This window comes from Heteronotia binoei, chromosome 2 (assembly GCF_032191835.1).
Source record: "Heteronotia binoei isolate CCM8104 ecotype False Entrance Well chromosome 2, APGP_CSIRO_Hbin_v1, whole genome shotgun sequence".
Taxonomy (NCBI): domain Eukaryota; kingdom Metazoa; phylum Chordata; class Lepidosauria; order Squamata; family Gekkonidae; genus Heteronotia; species Heteronotia binoei.
This window is the reverse complement of record NC_083224.1, coordinates 44,188,446-44,213,123: the sequence shown is the minus strand read 5'-3', so window position 1 is coordinate 44,213,123 and position 24,678 is coordinate 44,188,446. Positions and strand designations below refer to the sequence as shown.

Below are 24,678 nucleotides of genomic sequence, written 5' to 3'. Positions count from 1 at the left end.
ACCTGACTGTGCATCCCACATTCCTGCTGGTTGCATCACATTTATGCCCTTTCCCAGACAGCACACTTGCTGTGCAGTTGCTGCAATTCTCAGGAGTACCATCTCTGTGCATTGTCCTCATACGCTTTCTGTACTGAGCTGGGAAGCTGGAAGCATGGGTGGTGGAGGGCTTGCAAGCAAATGGGCAGAGAAAGGCACATGGACAGGTGACAGGAGAGGTACATTGGGGGCGGGGGGTCAGTGACACTGGGCCTCCACCAGAAGCCTTGAGCCTTGGCAGCTGCCTCACCTCAGACATGATCAGGCCAGCCCTGATTAGCGATGACACCTTTGAGTTTCTAAATATAATTCTCCATGAGTTTGTGACCTTGGGCTAGTTCACACACACACACTTATTTGATTACTGCAGTGACCCAGATCGAGTCACCTGTGCAGAGAAGCTTTTACACATAATGGCATCATTCTGACTCACCAACAGGCCATGGCTTATCACTGCAGAAATTAACCTAGAGGATCAGTGAGCTCACACACAGTCTGCTGCTCCTCTCTTATGCATAGCTAGTTAGGGAAAGAGCTCCAGCTTTGCAGCCAGCTGTAATTTGTCATTGCAGCTGTATGATGAACTATGGCTTGCATTATACTTTACAGACCGGGATGCTGAACCAAAGTTAATCCTGGTCAAAGAGCACAAAGCATTTCAGGTGAGGGGCTGTGGCTCAGAGAGCCTCTGCTTGGCATGCAGAAGGTCTTGGCCTCAATCCTAGGCATTTCCAATTAAAGGATTACATTACTGGTGATGTGAAACACCGTGGAGAGCTGCTGCCCATCTGAGTGGACAATACAGATCTTGATGGACCAATGGTCAGGTTCAGAATAAGGCAGCTTCATGTGCTTATTGGTTTGAAATACCCCAGTGCATTTCTGTAGATGGAAATAATTTCTGTTTGTGGAGTGTGACTTTTTCACCTTGCCCCTCCCACTGCAGCCTCAAATGCACCCAAAATCCTACTCTTGGGACTGGGAAGTCCCCTCCTTTCTGCGTGATTGCCCTGTAGGTGTTCAGTCTTTAGTCTGCCTCTTTCCTCCACCCTGTGCCTTGGAGGGAAGGTTGAAGAAGGAAAGCAGTATGCAGAATCCTCCTCCTCCTCCCCCCCCCCTTTGTAACTGGCTTTGATATGCTGTTTTGATGACTGGCATAGAGACTGGCCTTTTTATGCTTGGCATGAAAATGTGACTGTTTTATCTAATGACTGGTCTGTGAGTTCATACACATGTGGAAGTTATGCACATTCAAGTGACCCCTTGCTATGAGCACAATCAAAAGGCTATATATGCGTGTGATTGCTGGTTGGCATTATGATGCTTGTCTGCCTCAGAAGGGCTTATTCAGAATCCAACAATACCCATCTAAACATTTGCACACAGTCCAGGGGAAACACACAAGGTTAGAAAATGGCTCCATACTTGGTGCTCTGTTTTTCTTTTTATGAACTTTGGATTAGAGACAATGTTGGAAAGTGTCTGTCTGCTTCTAATGGATTTAACGGCAGTAACACTTTTGTAGCCAGGGCAAGCTAGACTACTCTGTGGATGAATCCCTCCCTCTTAGGTCATAAAACTTAATGTTTACAAATGGAAGAAATGTTTGTAACTGGGTTCCTTTATATTAGCAGTTTTCCCACACATTTATCTTGCAGGAAACAAGAGGCTGTGGATATACAGGCCCCTTTAGAAAATACAGGGGGAGGAGTATTCAACAGACACCCTCCCCCTGGCCCCATGTGACAGCAGAAACTTTCCTGTAACCCCTGAACTAAATTCAGTCTGGAATTCTGATGGGGGAGCCACAGACTAAAGGAAATTAGGAATCCAGCATCTTCTGCCAAGATCAGCTACATTTAATGTTCTCTTTCATTTAAAGTTAAGTGATTGGGTAAATTATAGAAGAGCCTTGTTGGATCAAGTGAAGGGGTTATCTAGTCCCGAATTAGGGTTGCAAACTTCCTGGCATAGCCTGGAGACTTCCAAGAATTACAACTGATCTCCAGGCTACAAAAATCAGTCCCCTGGAGAAAATGACTGCTTGGGAGAGTGGACTCTGGCGTTGTACCCCACTGAGGTCCTTGCCCAGTCCTCGCCGCACAAATATCAAGGAGCTTCCAACCCAGAGTTGGAACTCTATACCAGAATCCTATTTCCTGCAGAGGCTCAAAGGCCTCCCCATCCCCATGCCACCGTTATTCTCTTCAACTACCCTTTCACAGGTTTGCTGCCTATGGCCATGAAGTTCTACTGAATCACCATGGATAATAACCATTGATAAACTTGTTCCTCATTAATATGTCAAATCCTTTTAAAAAAAAATCTATCAGTAGGTCTTATGGCAGTGAATTCCATGAATTATGTGGCATGGTGTATACTTTTATCAAACTTGGCAGACAGAAGGACTGTGTATTCATTTCAAGGTAGCTGGATAATTATCCTTGGTTCGCAAGTATTGTTATTTTTGGAGCCCAAAAATGACTGCTTACATTGCTTTGGGTTTTTTTGTTTCAGAGTACCAGGGCTCAGAATTTCAGTTCCAACATTCAGGGGGGGAAACATATTGGTACAGTCCAGATCGTGCAGTGCCACCTTAAAAACAATGGAAAGTCTGACCTTTTGCCATGTCAGAAGATCCTTATACATAGAAAATTAACATTTCAGGGAAAATAAGGGTTCTCCCTTTCCAGATGTGGTCTTTATCCAGATGTGTCAGTTTTTCAAGGATACGGGGAGGAGCATATTGTCTCCATCTACCTTCTGAGATCATAGAGTCCCATTCTTTTCCTCAGCATATAAATCAGCTGTTTTTTTCCCAGTTTATCCTTAACTTTGTGCACTGCCAATCTAAACATTTCTCTTTGCAGCACAGTTTCTTGGTCTTTTGGGGTTTTTTGTTTCAGAGTACCAGGGCTCAGAATTTCAGTTCACTGAATGTTCACTGTACCAGTTAAGAAGCTCTTTTTTCTTCCTCTCCGCAAAAAAGGGGGAGCATCTAGGGCTCAACACCTGGAAAATGTATGTGTGTGGTGTGCATGAATGTTTCTTTTCTAAAAAAAACCAAGTAAGCAGTGGCTGAAGGAACTTGGGGCAGGCTGACTTGATTATGGAGTCCCTCCATGCTCATATGTATTCTGCCATTGCAGGTGGTATTTCGGCAAGATCACCCGTCGAGAGTCTGAACGGCTACTACTTAATCCTGAGAATCCCCGGGGGACCTTCCTGGCTAGGGAGAGTGAGACAACAAAAGGTAAGGGGCATTTGGTGGAGGAAAAGAAGTATCACTGGAAGGGCATGGTCTATAGGCTGGTATTTTGAGCCCACATCTTCTGGTATTAGAATATAAATTCTCTGAGCTTCCAGAACTCTGTTCCCAAACTTCTGGAAGCTGAGAGACACCTTTCTGAATTACAATTAGATATACACTTCACTTCTTTATATCCATCCAAGGCCAGAGTCACTGTGCATGCAGAGATGCAACAGGGAATCTCCTCCAAAAGTGGATGTAAAAGTCTGCTCTTTTGGGACTGACGAGATGATTCAAATGTTATTTTAAAAAAGAAAGAAGAGAATTAGATAACCTCACTGTATGCTGGTTGGAAAGAAATGAGACCAGAACAGTAAGCCATGTAGGGATGCAGTGGCCAGCATCCTCTGTGGGTGAGAGCTTAATTGATTAATTTTCTCAGGGGACATCATTTGCAAATCACTGTTTTAGAAGGACCTTTCTTCCTCACACAAAAATGACTTGGAGCAAGTTCAGATATTAGAAATCGCTAGCTTAAACCACTATGTGGTGTTGTTGTGAGCACCCATCTTAAGATATGCGCCTGTGATAGTAAGAGGCAATGATTTATAGTGACTTACACTCAATGTCATACATTAGCAGGGTGCTGAATTAGAACTACTGTTATTTTGCAAATAATATGCTAACTGGCTTGAAAAGCAGGCCATGCATTGGTTAAAGTTCAGGCCTGAAATCTTAGAGCCTGTGCAGTCTCTCTAGCTTCCTTTGTTCAGGTTCAATACTCATAACTTTTTTTAAAACCCAAAGCCTCATGTGTCATGTTCATACTCCTCTGCTCATCCTTTTTTAATGCATGTATTTCATTGGTGGTCTGTCCTCCCCACTACACACATTTGATCCAATTGGTGAAGAGCTGGGGTAGGATTTAAATATGTAAACAGAGAGTCTCCAGTCTTGTGGCTGTTCTCTTTTGCAAGAGAATGGCTCTGAAACTGGGTCACTGAGCTGGGAATAGCTGGGTAACCAATGGCAACAGGGAACTCGGCTGTTCCTTCCTTTCTGTACTGCCAAGAGTGGCTTTTTGTTGTATTTATGGGAACAGGGTTCCAGAGTTTGTATGTGTGTGTGGCATTATGGGCATTGGTCAGATGCAGGATACTTTCAGCATACACATGGCTTAATAATAGAAACCTGCAGAGTGAAGAGTTTAGCTGTGGACATTTTCTGCCCTCCCATTCTTGATCCATACAGTGGGCTTGCCCAAAGTGGATGTTACACGATCTATGAACGAATCAGATAGTCAAACTTTGTGGGGAAGTGGGTGCTGGGAACAGGTTGGCCACAAGGCCATTAGTGCAAGAACAGATTGTCTTTATAGAGCACATAATCGCTCAGTTTGGAAATTCTCTCTACATTCTTTCAAGAAGATGAGTTGCTAGCCTCCAGGTAGCACCAGGAGATCTGCTGCTGCTACAATTGAGCTCCAGATGGCCAGGATCAATTCCCAATGAGAAAGTGGCTGCTTTGGAGGGTGGGCATTTTGGCATTATACCTTGCTGAGGTCTGTCCCAAGCCCTGCTCTACCCAAGCTCCACCTCCAAAATCTCCAGGAATTTCCAAACCCAGAGCTATCAACTCTGTCCCTGAAAATTGTGGCCAGTGTGTTGCTCCTTATCACACAAGGCACTAGTGTGTTTTCAGTGGTTGTTTTATGGTAGCTTTGCAGTAGTTTGCAACACTAGGTGAGCACTTTGAGTTGGAGCCTGTTTGCTACAGTCTCCTTCAGGGATCAGCAGGAGGGGATTGCTTAGCCTCAAATTAAGCCCAACAGGAAATCAGCACTTTTCTTTACACATTCTGTGCATTGTCTACATCTTGTAGAGAGCTACTTCTGATGAATAAATATTTTTGTAGCTAAGCATACTTGTCCTTTGGTGTTCGGCTCTCACAGCGTAAGAGGTAGCATGCAGGAAAACTGGAGAGAGTAACTGTTTTGAAAAGCCAGTTCCAAGTGCCGTGTTTCTTTGTTTTTGAAAAACCTGCCTAATGATCCAGGCCACTGTGTAATGTTCAGAAGCTGACACTTGAGACAAGTTAACAGCATTTCCCCCAATCTATATAATTGGAATGTTGCATTAGCAGCAAAGGAAGAAAACATATTTCCCTATAGATCTTCTGGCTGCCTCTGCCCCCCGCCCCCAACAACCCCAGGAGTTACAACAAAGGTATTCTATCTCTGCTGTCTGTGTTAACCCCCCACAAATTAACTTGCAAGGTCTGACAGGATCACAGTGGAGGCTGATCCAGCTACAGGCCATAATTAGACAGACCTGGCCTGGCTGTCTGCTTTTGTTCTTCTGAGATAATTTGCTCTGCATGTTCCTCCCAGTCCTGTGAATCTGCCATCCTGCTGACTGCAGCCCTCTTTCATTGACGTGGCATCAAGGCCTTCCAGCACAAGAGATTTGCTTGAAAACCTTCAACATTTCCTAATTCTAAAGTGCCACAAGGAAACGATACATCAATAGGGTTTTATGTGCTGGCTTTCTCTCTGTTCTCCTGTCTTAAGAGACAGGCCAAGGTGTATATAAAGCGAATGCTAAGTCCATGTTTCCCCTTTGGACAGCTTTGTTCCTTGAGCATCAAAACCTGACAATGCCATGAATACTTTTTTTGAAAACTTCTAAAGACTTAAAGAATGCCTGGTAGTGGAAAGTTCCATCAAGTTGCACTCACAGGGTTTTCAAGGCAAAAGACAGTGGTGGTTTGCCACTGCTTGCCTTTGTGTAGCAACTCTGGGCTTCCTTAGTGGCCTCCCATCCTAGTACTAACCAGAGCTGACTCTGCTTAGCTTCTGAGATCTGACAAGGTCTAGCCACCCTGCACAATCCATATCAGGGCACATAATGCATAGATGGGCTATAATTAGAAGATCAGTTCTGTTAAGCAGAAGACCTGACCTGTGTACATTTGTTCTTGCCAGGTGCCTACTGCCTCTCCGTCTCTGATTTCGACAACGCCAAGGGCCTCAACGTCAAACACTACAAGATCCGCAAGTTGGACAATGGCGGTTTTTACATCACCTCCCGCACACAGTTCAGTAGCCTTCAGCAGCTGGTGGCCTATTATTCCAGTAAGCCTTGTTTCTGCACAGCTTCTAATTAGGCAGGATGCTTCTCAGGATGCAGAAGCTCTGCCGAAGGTTCCTTGATCTAAATGAATAAGATTGGGCAGCAAGGGAATGGGGCTAGAATCAAACAGTTTGATGGGATCTTTCATTTCCCCCTGGCCTATGGCAGCCCTTGCTCTACATAGTTACCAGGCCTCAGTCAGGATGATAAGGCAGACCGACCAAGGTGCACCATAGGAGAAGCCACTGCTGCAGAACAAAGTTCCGTATTGGGTGGGGAATAATGGGTATGACGGAGAAAGCTTCATTTGAAAAGAATAAGCTGATACAGAGCCAGTTTGGCGTAGTGGCTAAAAGCACAGACTCTTATCTGGGAGAACCGGGTTTCATTCCCCGCGCCTCCACATGCACCTACTGATGTTACCTTGAGTCATTCACAAGTTCTTGCAGAGCTGTTCCTCTCGAGCAGTTTCTGCTAGAGCTCTCTCAGCTCCACCTACCTCACAGAGTGTCTATTGTGGGGAGAGGAAGCGAACGGAGATTGTAAGACACTCTGAGACTCCTTTGGGTAGTGAAGGGCAGGGTATAAATCCAGTCTCCTCCTCCTCCTCTGGCATTTCTCTCCAAATGAGCCCAAAGTAGTTTGCAGCGTCATTCTCCCCCTCCTCCATTTTATCCTCACAACAACCCTCTTTGAGGTAGGTTAGGTTGAGAGTGACTGGCCCAAGGTCACCCAGCAAACTCCCATGGCAGAGTGGGGGTTTGGACAGATCTCCCAGTTTTTAGTCTAATGCTCTTGTGAGTACATCGCCATGGCTTGTTGGATAAAAAGAGACAGAATGGCAAACAGTAAGATACAGAGAGAGTCGGATTTCATCTGACCATCCTGTGGAATTATTTCCATTGGAATGTCTAAGATGGAAGATGCTGAACATAAGAGTTCCTCCTCATGCATGACTGCATTTATGCTGCTGGGTGGTTGTTGCTTGTGGCTGCACCATCCAGCGGGGCAGGTTCTTCAGTGATGTTCTACATGGGAGCACTGACATGGGAGCCCTGAGTACACCAAAGTCAGGTGTATTGCATCCAAGATAACCCTATGGGAGAGTTTCTGGTCACATGCTAGCATTCTTTATTTCCAAAGAAAAAGCCCGAATTGAGGTACCTTTTGAAACCCAACAGAATGCTGGAAGATAATGCTCATATAGCTATTTTAGAAGACAACACCTTGTCGTGCAAAGTGCTGGGTACAACAGCTGGATTACAAATGCCAGCAGTGGATAGCAGCAGTGTGTTTCCTTTGCATACTAATTGCTGGATGTATACACATGACCTCTGCATGCGCAAGCCAATGGGTGTGGTGGCAGAGTGACAGTGAGCAGTCTGGGCTCCCATCGCAGCTGGGCACACAGGTGCACAAATGTTCATGCAAATGTAGACACACTGTCCCTTATGCACGTACAAACTGGACGTCTGTAGACTTTGTTTTCCATGATCAGGAACATTGCTTTTTGAGCGCTGAATCTTGGCAGTGGATTTGCACACATAGCGTTTGTACAGATGTAGGCACTGGAGAAATGCAAAGTAAACTGGGGCAGATCTTTTGTACTCGGTTATGTGAGGTAAGGAGCATGCTGGGTTAAGAGGAGGATCAAAGTGTGATGGGACACAGCACAGAGCTCTAGATCAAAGAGCCCTAAGCCATACTGAGATAGAGGCTCAAGAGGGATTCAGGCTGGGTTTAAGACAGAAAGAAGGGGCTGTAAGTCTTCAGAAATATTCCGTAGGAACTTATTTTGCTGTGTTCATTTCACTTTCTCAGAGCATGCGGATGGCCTGTGCCACCGTCTCACCAATGTCTGTCCAACTAGCAAGCCTCAGACACAAGGCCTGGCAAAGGACGCCTGGGAAATCCCTCGGGAGTCGCTGCGGTTAGAGGTGAAGCTTGGGCAAGGCTGTTTTGGAGAAGTATGGATGGGTAAGGATACCTAGCAGGGCCTTGAATCAAGAACACATCTCCTGGTCTGGGTGGCTGTCAGAGTTTTGTGGCAAGAAAGTGAATTTCTGATGATCTTTTGGGAGGGTGTGAAGTGGAAAATCAGTAGCCGTTGCACCTTATACAAGAAGCATCTTTTCGTGGTTGTCTTGAATTCATTTCCCTGCAGCCTGATCTTATGATGCAAGTCAAAAAGCTTACAGGATCTAGTGCAATGGCTGTTTTCACCAGTACATTGGTGGATTAGTGTAGCAGAAGATTTCCAGGGTGTTGCTCGAGGCACTACAATTGTCTCTTGACAGTCTCACAAAAGCTGGAAAAGTATGAAGTTGTAGCGTGCCTGGGGGCTATGTCTGATATTGAAAGCATTTTCTCATTTGGTTCAAAAGGGCCTTGTTTCTAAGCAAAGGAGGCTGCCCTTGTTGATCTCCTTCTATTTCTTCTCCAGGCACCTGGAATGGCACCACTCGAGTGGCTATCAAGACTCTAAAGCCTGGGACGATGTCTCCCGAAGCATTTCTGCAGGAGGCTCAGGTCATGAAGAAGCTCCGCCATGAGAAGCTGGTGCAGCTGTATGCTGTCGTTTCAGAAGAGCCCATCTACATTGTAACAGAATACATGTGCAAAGGTGCGCTGTTGATTAGTAAGGGCCACATAAAAGCTGAAAGGGCAGGACATTTTCTGTGCTACTCTTTTCCTCTTCTCCTGAGCAAAACCAATGGAGAAAACTGGGTGGGTAGGAAAGCAGCAACATTTGGAACACCAAGCTTGTCCGTTTTGCAGTACCTGATTCACACAGTCAAAGGGATGCATCATAAACATGGATTGTGGGTTCACGCAGTGTTTGGCAAGTGCTGAAGAGGTCATGTGGTTGTTTCAGCTCATGGCCAAATCACAATTCAGCATCTACCATGCTATGCCAGTGCCAGCTTGCCCAGAGTTCTCAGGGGTTGGGAACTACAGCCAAATCAGGAAATGTGACAAAATGTGATGAAATTTTCAAGTTTTAAACATTTTCCACACTTTTAAAGAACAGTTGCATAGCTCTGCTCAAATGTTTTCTTTCCTCTGAACTGGCCTCCCTTCTTCCAAAATTCTATGGGATTAAAAGAGGAGTGCATTTGTACAAAGGGGTAGACTCCTGCAAGTGTTCCTGTGTTGTTTAAGGTCATGTTCACCCAAACTTTCTGTATAAAACACCCAGGCCAGCTTACAAGCCACTCCAGATACAAAACTGCAAGACAAAACACTTGATGGGGATTGCTCCTACCGTACTTGCTGACCACTGTTTTCTCCTGCTGTAGGGAGCCTCCTGGATTTCTTGAAAGGGGAGATGGGCAAGTATCTGAGGTTGCCCCAGCTGGTGGACATGGCGGCTCAGGTGAGTGTGACACGCTGGGGCCCTTCAGAGCCAAGCTGCACCTGGCACAGGAGTATCCATAAGAGCTTTTCTGAGCTAGGGCTTCCAAGCTTCTGGTGGTGCGTGGAGTTCTTCTGGAATTACAATTGATTTCCAGGTGACAGAGATGAGTTCCCCTGGAGGAAATGGCTGCTCTAGAGGGTGGATTCTGTGGCATCACATTGCTCCTGAGCTCCCTCTCCAGGCACCACCTCCTGATCGCCAAGAATTTCCCAAACTAGAGCTAGCAGTCGTATTTTGAGCTGGTATGATGTTGGCCTACAGACAGGAAAGTGCTTCTCTTCAAAAAAGGCATTCTTGACATAAACGGGGGGGGGGGGGGGGAGTTACTTTAGGACCCATCTTCCCAACAAGCTAACTTGTGTTTGGAGAGGATTCCTACCCCCACAGTAAAAATGTTCAAACAAGTTGTTTCTCCATTCATAGACAAAAGAAATATGGCTGGAAAAACCGCACCATGAGATTCTGCTGCATGTATAGACTGATTCTATGTTTGCATTGCTTTGAAAGCTTTCAGCACGTGTTGTTGATGGTGGTGGCTTGAACTCATGCAGGGTCTGCTTAAATTCCCTCTTAATGGACTTCTGAGCCACCCTCCACCCAGTTTTCTGAGTGTGCTGAGTTGCAAAAATGCAACACGACTTAGGATTGCCAGGTCTCCCTCCCATTAGCAGTCTGTTTCCCTGTACCACTACTCAGCGAGGCCGGTAGGGTGCAGTGCTGTCATTTCTGGCATGACTCAGAAGTGACATCATCATATATGGGCAATACTCTTGCATTGTCCTATACTCTATGGTTAATTCTAGAGTGCCACCCCTACATGATGATTTCACTTCTAGGTTGTGTTGGAAATGGTACCACAGTACTATTGATGATTACAGTGTCATTGGTGAGCTCCCCATCATGCCAGTAAGTCTCCCACTTCCCATTTGTTCCAATCCTAGCTATTATGTAGGGTATGATGTTGGCCAAGGGCACTGCTAACTCATAGGAGCTTCCTTTTATTCCTTTGCTGACTATTTTCCCTTGAGTCACCATTTCAAGTAAACTGTGGTGTCATTGGGACCATGGCATTCTCTTTTTTTCATTGAGATCCTGAGTATTTAAGAAAACCCAAAAGCTTCACTGCTTTGGTTGCCATCTTCATTGGTGACTTAAGTCTACTTTGAGTGGGACTATGAGCTGAATAGCTCTTCTTCTTTTGGCAGTTCCTTTATTGGCAAATCCTGAAAAGGCAGTAATGATAGTTCTCATTAAAATCCGATATTCTTTCCTCATATTATTGGGTTTATGTGTCTCATCCCTCAGTCCAAGGGCTCTTGGGGCAGCTCACGGCAAATCAAAATACAATAAATATTAAACCTAACCCCTAAAACCACAGCAGAAGTATTCTTAAAGCAGCACGAACTGACTACGAGTAATTCAGACCCATCCTTGAACCCCCATCTAAAGCAGCAGAGTAACAAAATTAAAGTGAATGTAGAAACCAGAGCAAAATCACCTAATAAAAGAGGGAAGTATAAATTAACTGACTAATTGCAGAACAATAGAACAGATAGTAAGCAAGAAAATAATAAACTAAACCATTTAACAAGATGCATAGATGAACAAATATGCTTTTACCAAAAACTGCAAGTCCATCAGATCTGGCACCAGGCAAGCAATTAGGGGAAATGAGATTCCTGAAATGGTGAGCCACCACTGAAAAGACCCTGCTTTTTGATGTTATTTTTTTGCATTGGGATGGCTGTAGATTGCGTCTGGCATGGCATATGTGGAGAGGATGAACTACGTTCATCGAGATCTGCGAGCTGCCAACATCCTTGTGGGTGAAAACCTGGTGTGCAAGGTAGCTGACTTCGGACTGGCTAGACTGATTGAGGACAACGAATACACAGCTAGGCAAGGTATGGTTGGATCTTGCTCTCCTACATTACCTGTCTGGGGAAAATAACCAGCTACAAATTACTGGCTGCTTCAGAAAGGGAGGGGGATATCCATGATGCAGAATGAAGCCAGGAAGCTTCTGCCAAGACAAACTGAAAAGCACCTCCATGTGTCTTTGCATGTTTCCCTCATTACTACTTATGCTGCAGGTATTTCAAGGTTGCAGTTTTACTTATGTGTTGTCTCACTGCTTCCTCTTTGCTTGCTTTGGCACAGAATAAAGGTTAATTTCTGTATTACTTCATTAATACGCTGCCTTTCTCCCCGGTAGAGACTGAAAACAGCATACATTGTTCTCTCCCCCCCCCCCCATTTTATCCTCTCAACAACCCTGTGAAGTAGGTTAGGATGCAATCATATGACTGGCCCAAGGTCACCCAGCAAGCTTCCATGGCAGAGTGAGGATTTGAACCTGGGTCTCCCAGGTCTAGTTTGGCACTCTAATAACTATACAATAGTGTCTCTCACGGTCTTGTGGTTGGTCAAGGAGAACATCCAGATAGAAATGGCATTGGAGATAAGGCACACAGTTTTTTTGTTTTCTAACATTTTTACATCTCCTCCATCTTATCCTCACAACAATCCTGTGAGGCAGGTTAGGCTGAGAGTATGTGACTGGCCCAAGGTCAACCAGCAAGCTTCAGTGGCAGAGAGGGAATTCGAACCTGAATCTCCCAGATCCAATGTCAACACTGCTAACCACTACACTGCACTGGCTTTCTTGGTCAGTAGTTTACTGACTTAGCAGACTTTTTATGGTGGCTTAAGAGTCCCCCTAGACTAGTGATGGACGTCTCTGTCATTCCCGTTGTAGCTCCAGCCAAAGACTATGTCAGGTATCACCTCTGAATCTGTATATATGCTTGTCTGTCCTGTAAAGGTGCTAAATTCCCCATTAAGTGGACTGCCCCAGAAGCAGCTCTCTACGGCCGGTTTACCATCAAGTCAGACGTGTGGTCCTTTGGGATATTGCTGACTGAACTGGCCACAAAGGGACGGGTGCCGTATCCAGGTAAGTCTTCATCCTGCTCTCATTTTGGTCAGTAGTTTTTATGTTGTGGCCAGGCTTTGAAAGTCTGAATCACTGACATTCAATAGCTATTTTCACCACGGGCATCTGTGTGTGTTTAATGTTGGTAGTGCGCCTTAGGATTGTGTTTTGAAATTGGAGGCTGCTCTCCTTGGCAGGTTGCCCGTTTTTAAACTGTGTCAGTAATGGTTGCACTTTCTGTTGTTTTATATCTAATGTAATCTGCCATAGGGATCCACTTTGAGGATGGAAGGGGGGGCAGGGCTTAAAGGCTTCTAATGAATGGCCAATGGAAAAAATAAATATTAGATTGTGGGCTCACTCAAGAGACTCCCATAGTCCCCTAAAGCCTTAAAGCCCAGAGCTCTTCTCTGAGCTTTCATCAGATGCCATGATATGGACAGAAAGCAGAGAAATGTGTTCTGATTATGTCGTTTCCTTCTTTTATTAAATGTTTCCCTTCATTGAACATCCAATTTTTATCACTCAAATGGAAGCTCAGCTCTGACTTCACTTTGGCTGTCCATTATTGCAATGCCCAGCCTGCTCATTTCTCTCTGCCTCCCAAAATCGTGAGCGAAATCTAGAGCTTTGACAGATGCCGGATGACCATCATGGGTAATACATAAGAAGAGTACAAAGAGCATTACCAGTCCTCTGCATACAGCTTGTGAACGGGAAAATGCAACATATTATTTTTCCTCCCAATGGAGGATACACATGGACACTCAAGACCTTCCACACTGGAAGACAGAATTTGTTTTGTTTTTCTTTAATTTATGCTCTGCCTTTCTCCCCAGTGGGAATCCAAACTGTCTTACATCGGTCTCTTTCATTTTAATCCTCACAACAACCTTGTAAGGTTGGCTAGGCAGAGACTTTGTGACAGGCCCAAGGCCATGCACCAAGCTTCCCTGGCAGAGTGGGGATTCAAACCTGGGTCTCCCAGATCCTAGTCCAACATGCTCACCACTACACCACACTGGTTCTTCCAAGCATTGTACAGAAAAAGGACTTCCCCATAATTTGGATACAACTGCAGGTCTCCATTTACCTTCAGAACTTTAAACACATAGGCTAACGTGTTGCCAGTGAAAAACTGATTACTTCTCCCCATGGTCCAGTTTTTCATCACATCATTCCATGCTATGGATATTGTGATTTGTGTAGATGGTCCAGAGTGCATGGTAGTTTGTCCTGCCGGCCTCTGTGGTCCTGATGGAGGAAGGGAGGCCACTGGCTTAGGCATCAACTGTGGGATCTGCACCATCAACCCAGTCAAGATTTTTGTGTGCTACGAAGGTGGCATGGAGCTGGGCCATGAGAGGGAGTGTTTTTTCCCTATTTATCATACCGCAATGAGTTGAGTTCAGTCTTCCTCCATGGTGAGTTTCTGGCTGTGTGTTTTGGCATTGGGGAAACTTTGCCTGAAGACAAAGAAAGTGGGTCACAGATCTTAACGCTGAACTTGAGGAGAGCTTCTTCAGTGGCTGTCTTGAATCACAAGGGGAAACTGTACTCAATTAATGGAGCTTGAGATATTAGGTTGCATCCTACTGCTCAGCTAAATGTGGAGCCTTCCTCTTGCTTTGACTCTGCATACTGATTGAACCAGTGTTATTGAAAAGCCCAGGATCTAACATGAGCTTGCTAAGATGTATATTTAGGGTCACCAACTCTGGGTTAGAAAATTCCTGATGATCTTGGAGTAGAGCCTGCAGAGGGCAAGGTTTGGAAAAGCACCTCCTTCCCATTACATAGGCAGTATAATGTCATAAAGCACAACCTCCAAAGCAGCCATTTTCTCCAGAGGATTTGATCTGTGTAGTCTGGAGATCAATTGTAATTCCAGGCAGGGTTGGAATTCCAGCAGGAGCTCCTTTGCATATTAGGCCACACACCCCTGATGCAGCCAATCCTCCAAGAGTTTAAAAGGCTCTTTTTTGTAAGCTCTTGGATGATTGGCTACATCAGGGGTGTGTGGCCTAATATGCAAAGGAGCTCCTGTTAGAATTCCACCCCTGATTCCAGGAGTCCTCCAGGCTCCACCTGGAGGTTGGCAACCCATTATGTATACTGCATTTGTGCTAGTGGATGATCTCTCTCTCTCTCTCTCTCTCTCTCTCTCTCTCTCTCTCTCTCTCTCTCTCTCTCTCTCTCTCATTAACCAATAGGCATGGTGAACCGAGAAGTGCTAGACCAAGTGGAGCGTGGCTACCGAATGCCCTGCCCTCCAGAATGCCCAGAGTCTTTGCATGATCTGATGTGCCAGTGTTGGAGAAAGGATCCTGAGGAGAGGCCTACCTTTGAATACCTGCAGGCTTTCTTGGAGGACTACTTCACATCCACAGAGCCTCAGTATCAGCCAGGCGAGAACTTATAGATCTAGGAGTGAAATCCGGTGCCAAACCCTTTGCGCTGCTTCTTGGGCAGAGGTGTTTTGGGAGAGACTTTGAGACGACAAACTAGGAAGGTTCCAGAGCACCCACCAGGGCTGTGTCCTCATTTGGAGGAAATTTGGCCTTCCTTGCAAAGATGGTACGAGGCCCTTTGTTAATTGAAAGCAGCCAGGGGCGCTGTATTTGTCCGACAAAGGCCTAATTGATAGGTCGTGGATTAACCGAGTGTCACAGTTTTCCTTCTCAGTGTGGGATTGGCTGTGGTGCAGTAGACAGGGTTGTAGGAAAAATAGAAAGAGTCCTTCCAGGAGAGACATAAAGGATATACCGCCGTTAGGAAGCCAAGTGAGAACCAGGGATCCTATTCTGCAGGGCCCGTCAGCCTTCTGGAGTTCGTCCTCTCTCCAAAACCACTCTTAGGTTCAATCAGAAGGAACGACTGCTTCACCTCCAACATTGATAAGCGCTGCTTTGCAGTCTCCGTGACTTCTGAGCTCTTGGCTCATCTATGATTAACTGGAGTGGTTGCACGATAGAATGATGCCTTTTGGATTTATATGGCTTCCATTCTCTTTTCTTTCTAAACCAGCACAATTTCCCCCCCTCACCCTTTTTCATATCCAAATGCCACTGCCCAGAACTAAGAGGGAAGGTTGTACCCTACTGATGTTCTGGACACTTGATGTTCCATGTACTTGTGTCTGTCTTCTGTGCCGCTGATTAGGCAGCTGTGCCACTGTCAGCCTAGGCTCTCCCCTTGGCACGGGTGCAGTTGCAGATGTTAGGCGTGTATGACATGTTGGATGTGATGGGCTAGTATGGGGAACTCAGTTGGCAGGATTTGGGTTGGGTGACTCTCTGCCCTTTGCAGAGTTGTTGAAAAATGACATGAAATTTTGGGAGGGTCCCACATGACTCGTACAGACTTTTAATTTTGAAGCTTGTGGTTCTGGTGAGTATGTTTGCATTTTTCAGGACTGCAGGCTTGCCTTCCGGTCTAGTCTTTCAGCCCAATAAGGAGAGCCTGTCAAGACTAACATTTTTTAGACCCATAAGTGGATTCTCAGCTCCTCTTCCCTTACTCATTCCCTGCTGCCAGTTCCTTAATGGCTTTTGTAGCTAACCTCCCTCCCAGGTATTCCTCGTCTTCCATGTAACCTTTGAATGACCCACCAAGCACACAGATCCCTTTTCTCCCCACATGGATACATCTCATTCATCACCCAGTCTGAAGCTCCTCAGTGCCTCAGAAGCATAGTACTGTGCCTGGGTAAACCTCAGCCGGACGAGCAGTTTTGCAAGCCTGCATCAGTAAAGTGGATGCAATTCTGGTCAAGCAGGGTAAAGGAACCGTGCAGGGTCTTGTTGTCTTAGCCATAAAATAATATACCCTTAGATGTTTGTGTGCTCAAATTCTCTGCTGGTGAGCAGCCCCCATTCTCTCCCACCCCCAACAAATTACATGATTATGCGACATGGTGGGAATTAGATCCCAGCAGAGTGAAGTTAACAAAGCCCATCGAGCTTTACAAAGCTTGGGCCTGTCCTGAAGCCCTAGACCTACTTCTCCGGTTGTCTGTCATCCTGGGGATGAGTTTGCTAGCAGCAAATTCACATCGAAGGCTCAACTCAGTCTCCTGATCCAGTAAGCACATTCAGAGTTTGTAAGCTCCCTGCACAAAGTAATCTTTGAAGAAATCTCTTTAAAAAAAAAAAAAACCTTAGTATCTAGTCCCCATTGTCCAGTGGATGTAAATTGTCTTCCCCTCACCTCTTAGGAGCTCTGTGGTCAAAGCAATTGGGGAAGAGGAAAAGAGTAGCAATTCACAGTTTCAGGACAAGGGCAGGCTACACTTTATGCACAGCTGCATGCATCTTTTGTTGGAGACTCTCTCTCTCTTACCAAAAGCAACCTCTGAGGCTGAGAGTTTCAGTAGAGGAATTGGGAGTGTGTGTGTGGGGGATACAGATGGTCTGCTTAACCTTTTCCCTTCTGGAGGTGTTTCCATTCAGAATTTTTCTTCCCAAGTTGCTTTTCACCCCACAGGAAGAAGTAAAGAAGGGGCAGGGGTTACAGTATCTACATGAAAGTCTTAAGATAAAGGGTTAAGCAACCTTTCATCCCTCTTTTTGTTTTTATTTACTGAAAAGTCATATGCAGTTTCAGATGAGGTAGAGTTTGGACCTCAGAAACCTTATTCGCTCACCATGCGCCCTCTCTCTTTCAGTCCCTTGTTTTTCTTGAATTCTGCAGGAAGGAGCTTCCCATGCCAGAATCCGTCCTGCTGTGTCAGAAGCTGTTCAAACAGCCACTGGCATCTGAGCAGCTGGTAGCTGCTTGCTTTTGAGCTTGTGCATACCCAGCAGAAATCAACCTTGGCCTTGTGTGAAGAAGCAACTAGAAGCCACCACTGGTCTGCTTCATTGCACTGCTCATTTCTTAAATCCCCCAAACCATTTCCTTTGGAAGGGGAAACAGAAGAAAATTGTGGCAGGATGGAGATTTGGGTACCAGCTTTTGGACCCATTAGCAATGGGCACTCTGATGACCTTGCTCGCTTGACTCGCTTCTAGACAGAGGAGCAAAAAGCAAAATGCTGTTAGCTTGCTTGTCAGATGAGAGCCTGTGAAGCTGAGGAAACCAGTTCCTGAGGGTGGATGGAGGGATAATGTGCAGTGTGCTAGGAAAGCCTAAGATGCATCCCAGGAGCTGACATGAGAATCCAGATTCTGAGCCATGGTGTTTTCTTATCTGAGACAGCTCTGCAAAAATAAGATGTGTGTCCCAGATTCATAACCCGTGAACAGCCTTCAACATGATTGAAAAGATAGCCCCTCAAGAGCTTCTATGTGCCCATTAGGTGAGGCTGAAGCTCTTAAAAAATTTTTTTTAAGGTGAGGCTGAAGGAGTAGTTTAAAATCAATATAGCTGACTACCGCATCTTGGGCTGAAAGATTCTCAGTAAAGTAAGACGTAGACCACTGGGAATTAACTTGCTCTCTCTGCTTTTTTCCTCAAGATGAATTTTCAGTGCTCTCACTTGCTCTCTCTTGCTCTCTCTCACACACAGCTTCATTTCTGTCATCTGTATTTTGACCTTCCAATATTATCACCAAAAATACGTGTGGGACAGTACAGTGTCACTCTGACGTACTCCCAGCATCCAATTAGGTCTGGCCCTAAACATCCATGTTTCTTCCCCTTGAAACAAACAGACAAGAATAGTTTTGCACAGGTATTGATAGTACTTAGCTGGCCCCAGTACAAAGAAGGTTAGCTGTGCTGAACAGTGCCAATCCCATGCAGGGCGACTGCAGTCTAAGGTTATTGAAAACAATGGATTCAGGGTAATTCAGCATAGGATCGCTGTGTAAATCTTATGACAATGAAATTTTGTGGAATCTCTGAGGCTGAGGCATGGTTGCACAACTAACTTTCTCATTCAGGCCAATGGTTCCAGTGAGGGTTCCCAAGCCGACAGTCCGAGGAAGAACCCAACACCTTAAAGAAAAAGTAGATTTTGATAGTCTTCTGAAAAGTTTGTTGTCCATCTTGCATCACCAAGTATGCAAATACAAGGCAACGGAATCTAGCAGTCTTCACTGAAGTGGCCTGCCACTTCTCCCCTCCCCATCCTCCACCCACCACCACCGAAAAAAAAGAAAGTGTTATCAAGCTTTGTGTCAAAAAAAGTCCAAGTAGAAACAGAAAGCCAAACCGTGCATCAATGGATATGCATTCCTTACAACAGTAAATGCCAGTGATGTACCGAAACCTCCTTCTGAACTGGTTTCTTTTGTCAGGAGAAGTTCTTACCAGCTGTAAAATAGCCCCTCTTTCTGTACATAGCCTTTGAGATCACCTAAGCTGTTGCTTGGTGGCTTTGGATGTTGACATAAGTGCATGTGATCCTTTAAGGTAATGAGAATGTTTGTCACAATTGTTTGTAGCTGGAATTCATTGTCATTAGCTTGCAAGACTTTGGTTGCTGCCTTCACATAGTCCTCTCATTTTTTTAATGTCTACATTTTGGATGTTCTGTGTGCCAAAAAACCCTCCAAGAGTAAGATTTAAAAAAAAATTCTGATTAACAGTGGCCTCCTATGCAGAGCTGCATCTTTCTAAGTCCACTCAATCAAATGGATTTAGAAAGATGTGACTCTGCTTGGGCCAATTTATGTCAAAACTGAGGTTTCATTACGAGACTTTTTTGCTGTAAACAGGTGTCTTGTTTCTTTTGTTCTTTGTGGTGCTGTTTCTCAGGTGCAAGCCAAAAATTCTCAACATTAGGAACACTTTTGGGTCTCCCCTACAAAAAAAATGGTTCATAGCTGACTCCTTGATGCCACTGCCTGTGATTCTTGCCACCTGAAGGAGAATGAATTTCAGAAGGTATAACCTCTGTTGATGGTCCAGTTAGTGCTGGAAGATTGTTCAGCTTAACAGAATGAGCTTGACACCAGAGGAAGCACAACCATCAAGACAAACCCAAATGGCTTGAAGCAGCAAGATCCATGTGGTTCTCTTCCACTCCATCCTAGAACCTCACCAAATTGCAAAGGATGGAGCACAGTGAAGTTTCCATATTTTGCACAAACTCCTTCCCCACATAGTCCTCCTGATTCAACTTTCAATCCCTCAGTATCTTTTTAAGGCAACTGAGCCAAACCACTGTCTTATGCCAGGTCAGTGGCTATGTTAGAACCACACAATATTCCATGCCTCACAGCAATAGTGTGAAAAACCAGCAACAGGGTCCCAGAGGTGGCACAACAGCAGGGTCCCATGGCTCTGCTGTACCTTTAAGCAGTCATTTTGTCTCATGCCAAATTCCACCTCCTGCAGAACTTTTTGACAAAAAAAATTCCTTTTTTCCTTGGGAACAGGATCTGGCCTCTTTTCTCCAGTGTGCCAATGTTCAGTCAGAAAGTCAGCTCATTTCTACCGTTCTGTGTTGCTCATTCATAATCCACTTTGTGTGCTTCTTTCCAGATATCCTATGAGACTCAGTGCTGGCTTTTTTGTTTTTTGTTTTTTTAAAAAATCCCTCTTTTTCTGTGATGCCTTCAAGTTCTAGTCCCTTTTTGAAAGCCAGAGTCTTCGTAATGGGCACTCTCAATCAATCACATCAACTGGGGAGGAATCAGTTTGGGAATTCAGGAGACTCTGTGCCTTTCCAGACCTTTTTTTCTCCTTCAAGTTGAGCATCCCCATGCTGATGCCTCTTCTGTCACTGCTGAGGGGGAAGTTAGGGTCAGCATGACTTTCTTCCTTACAGGTGTTTTCTTACATCCCAATGTACCAGCATTTAGCCGACTCTCTGCCTTCCCTTCCAAAAGTAATTTGAAATCACCAGTGTGGATTAATAACTACCCCACATAGACAACAGCTTTCCTTTCATGTATTTATTTTTAATGAAATGCTCCTCTATCTACAGCCCCCCTTCACTCACTGCTTTTTCAGTCATTCCCAGCTCTCACTGAGCTGGAAGGCAATGCCTGGACTGTACCACTGCAAACCTCTAAAGGGGGAGCCTCACATGACTAAATGCTGCTCCATACCTTAACACACACACACACCTGCATCCTTTGCTGAAAATGAATATTTTTAATTTATTTTAATAAGTTCTGAACATAATACAGTCATGTGAGGAGACCTATAGTCTGAAATGATATAGTCCAAACACAAGTTTTTCCACCTCAGCAAGGGCTATACTAGGCCTGGCGAGGAGAGAGCCATGAATGCTCCTTTTAAATTGGAGTTAGGGGTGGTAGGGGGCCATCGTTTGGTTTAGGGATATGGTATATATGTGTGTGGGGGGGGGGTAGCTTTAACCTTTCCCATTTATACCATTTCTATTATCTGGATTCCTCCCATACCTACCAGGGTTGTTATTTGTCTTGTGTGAGGAAATAAAGGTACCATCCTTTCAAATAACCCTGACTGGGATGGGGGAATAAAGGTTGCCAGAATAGCCCAGGTGGAAGGATTTATACACCCATCCCATCCTATTGTACTACTATTATTTCTACCAAAGCACTGATTTATAGTTTTAAAAACCATCTGAGATTCATGAACAGACCCTCTCATAAAACCAAGGTAATTGCGCCTCAAAATCTGTTCTCTGGAGAAGTCTGACTGAGCTGTTTCCCTTCCTGTCTCCTCCACCCCACCTTTCCCACAATACAGTGTTGAAGCATTTTTTTTAAAGCCGCCTTCATTTGTGAGCAGAGAATTGCACTTTTTTTTCTCATGTCTCTAGGGGTTTTTCTGTATAATCTGGTAGAGCTGTGATGGGGAAGGACCCTTCTCTCTAGGGAGACGCCACTTTTTATGCTTGAACTAGACTGAGAGAAAGGGGAAAGGAAGGGGGGCCAGTGTCTCGTGCCAATGATTCTTGGATCCCTTGTATCCTTTATCTTTCCCCAATATCTGCCAACAGGGAAAAACAACTTCTTGACAAATACAAATGGACCAAGCTAGGGGAGAAGCTTCATTGTGGGAGCGAGACCAGATATATGTGTCTGTGTGTATATAAGTATATAAATATATATAAATGTGTAAAGATTTTTTTTTCAAGTATGTACATTTGTTTTTGTTTTGTTTTGTTTAAATCAAGGCAAATAGATCAGTTTTAAAATCACTGGTTTATCTTTCTGGTTTTGGTATAGCAATAATGAATGATGGATGTTAATTTAAATGAACAGTGTATTTATTTTTGCTGTTCTTCTATGTTAAGGGCATCTGTTTGAAAAGAAAAGACTGCATCCGTGGCTCCCTTTTGCAAACTCCTGCCCCTGTTCGTGCATGACACAGGCTTCTGGGACTGAAGGAGGGTCACGGATGCAAAAGCCTGCCTGTCAGGATTGGAGGCAGAGCTTCACAATGCATTTCTGACCAGAAGGAACATTAAGCCCTGGCAGCCACCTTCCTTATTCCATTTTTTTATTTGAAAAGCCCGTAATGGAGGACTCTTTTCAGCTAGAGAGTTCCAGTGAGTTTCTGCCATTGCTTGAATGAAGTTGAAACAATTCCATAAAAAGATTTATTCTATTATTGTTAATTTTTTTAAAAAACACACACACATTTTGTAAAGTCTCGGGATAACTATGCAGAGAATGTGTCAATCTCTCTCTTCCCCTTGCCTTTTTAGCATTTAAAATCTTAACACCTTTTTTTTTTAAATAAAACTTTTTTTTTGAAAACTAAAATTCCTAAACATATGGAAGTGTTCTTGTAAGTTGGTGGAGTGTGTGATGCGGGAGAACAGATCGGTTAGAAACACACGGGGGTCACAGGTATGAATGAATAAAATGAAAAGGCTCTTTGAAGAAAGAAATGAATGGATTCATCCAAAGAACTAAACACCATCTACCTTCATCTACATATAATCCTGGCTGGAAATTTAACTTTACTGGGGTTTGGTGAAAGGTAAATGAGCAATGGGAAAGTCAATGGCCAGGGGGTGCACTGTTACAGATCTTGTACAAAGGAGCCAAGATTACTGAATGATAGGGACTGGTATGGATAGCAAATGCTGTACATTGGAACTTTTATTTATGTATTTTTATCTATAGACTGCGTTTCTTGCTTAAGATTCCAGGCATATTACAAAATATAAAAAATACAATCAAACAGCATAAGTTATCAAATGAACAATGCAACGCAACTAAGATTACACAACTAGAAGACAACACAGACAAAACAAGGTTTCAGTCCATTCCAACAATGCCAGTATATTCCTTGGGCACAAGGAACATCTCTGCCATCCCAAGTCCTCTTCCCCAATGAAAAAGTCCTTGTGCCAGAGGAGTATGCAGCCATCAGCAGCACAGAATGGCAGAAGCCAACCTTGGGTGTCCACAGTGTAATAGTAAAAGGACAAAATGTAGATTGCCATAAGAATACTTAGAATTATCCCCTAGCACTTTCAAGATTTGAAGTTTGCACATACTGTCTCGACAGCAACTTTGTAAAGTAGGCAAGTATTTTCATACTTATACTCTGGATTAGGGGTTGAGAGACAGAGAGACTTGCATAAGTCCACTTAGTGGGGTTGTGGAAGAGGTGATATTTGAAGTCGAAGATGGCTCATCTCTTAACCTCTATGCTACACCAATTGTCTGTAATTGTCTACACCTAGATTCCATAATAATTTTACTATTACTAAAACTGGCTGGAACTCTGCTTTTTTCTGGAGAGAGGTGGCAGCTTGGCAAAGATCCACAGCAGAGGTGCTAGGATTCCCCTTCAAGCATCGTGGTTGGAGCTGGTTTCATTTCACATCAGAATGGCTGGATGTGTTCTGGGGTCAGCAGCTCACTTTGCTCATTTTAGCACACCCTAAGGCTATTTTCACATCTGCTTTATCTCCAGACTTGCAAAGAGCAGGCCACCCTGCCGGCAAAAGAATCCTCCTTGAAGAGAATGAGCTTGGCTTGGTGCTAGCATCCAGCTGCTGAACCCTAGGCCACCTCAGAAGTGTTCTGGGCATGGGCAAAATTTCTTAAATGAATGCACAACAGCTGTGCCTAGGTTAAGACACAGAAGCTGTGCTCTTTCACTGTGTTAGGCTGCAGTCCACGATGTCACAGAGGATATTTTTGCAGCTGGATCCAAGCTTTCCTGGCGCTTCCAGGGATCTTTAGAAATAGCCCTTGGCTTGCCTTCTGCCGCATAGAAATTTTAGAGCTCTGTCCTTCAGTCCCAAGAAGCAAAGACCTGATGCTTCTATAAGAGAGGGGACTTTTTACCTGCTGAATCTGCTCTGCCTTCCTGCAGAGTCTCTTCCAGTGATGTTGTCCCTACAGTGCTTCCTACGTATTTGCCTGCTGCCATCTGGTGTAGAAATCTTGCCAAATATAGCCAGTTGACTGTTTGAGCTTAGCAGAATTCATTCATGCATCCAGCCAAAGTAGAGGAAGTTAGTATGATGTACCAGTTCAACCATGTCAGCACATGAGTTCTAGAGAAAAGTCTAGGGTTTCCTGAACCCTTAAGAAGTCTAGGGTTTCCTGAACATCTTTCAGAGCAGCATGAGCTGTGTTGCTCACCATCAGCCTTGATGGAGGAGCCGGCCAATAGCTGCCTCTCATCTTTTGCAATCTGCCCACAGAGTCTTTCATTTCAAGACTGCAGCAGAAGTACCAACCAGTAGAAAGTGGGAAATGTCGTCTGAGCAAGATGGTATTGTGGACTTTCCCAGCACTGCTTTGGAAACTCACAAGCCTAATGAGGCAAGAAAGGCTGGCAGGGAAGTGGAAGTAAAAACAACGCAGTTGTCTCCTTTTAAGGAAGGGGAGTGGTAAAAGAAGTCCCCAAACTCCTGCAGGCCAAATGAGCCAAAGCAGAGGAGAAAGTTAAACTATTTGCCACACTCTGATCTGCAAGGCTCTGCTCCCAGACCTACCAAGACTCCTCAACCCTGGAATGCAATCCATCCCACCACCACCCCCGCCATCTTCAC

General features: G+C 44.6%; 1 protein-coding gene across 2 annotated transcripts in view; it reads left to right on the top strand.

The window, feature by feature from the left end:
• SRC (SRC proto-oncogene, non-receptor tyrosine kinase) overlaps window positions 1-22,423 on the top strand; it is a 130,644-nt gene extending 108,221 nt beyond the window's left edge. For both annotated transcript variants that reach the window (XM_060230906.1, XM_060230905.1), the window contains 8 exons: window positions 3,189-3,292; window positions 6,273-6,422; window positions 8,242-8,397; window positions 8,864-9,043; window positions 9,720-9,796; window positions 11,589-11,742; window positions 12,663-12,794; window positions 14,987-22,423. In XM_060230906.1, coding sequence (XP_060086889.1) covers window positions 3,189-3,292; window positions 6,273-6,422; window positions 8,242-8,397; window positions 8,864-9,043; window positions 9,720-9,796; window positions 11,589-11,742; window positions 12,663-12,794; window positions 14,987-15,195 — 1,162 coding nt within the window. In that variant the 3' untranslated portion in view covers window positions 15,196-22,423. The remainder of the gene's footprint in view (window positions 1-3,188; window positions 3,293-6,272; window positions 6,423-8,241; window positions 8,398-8,863; window positions 9,044-9,719; window positions 9,797-11,588; window positions 11,743-12,662; window positions 12,795-14,986) is intronic.
• Window positions 22,424-24,678: the final 2,255 nt, after the last annotated feature.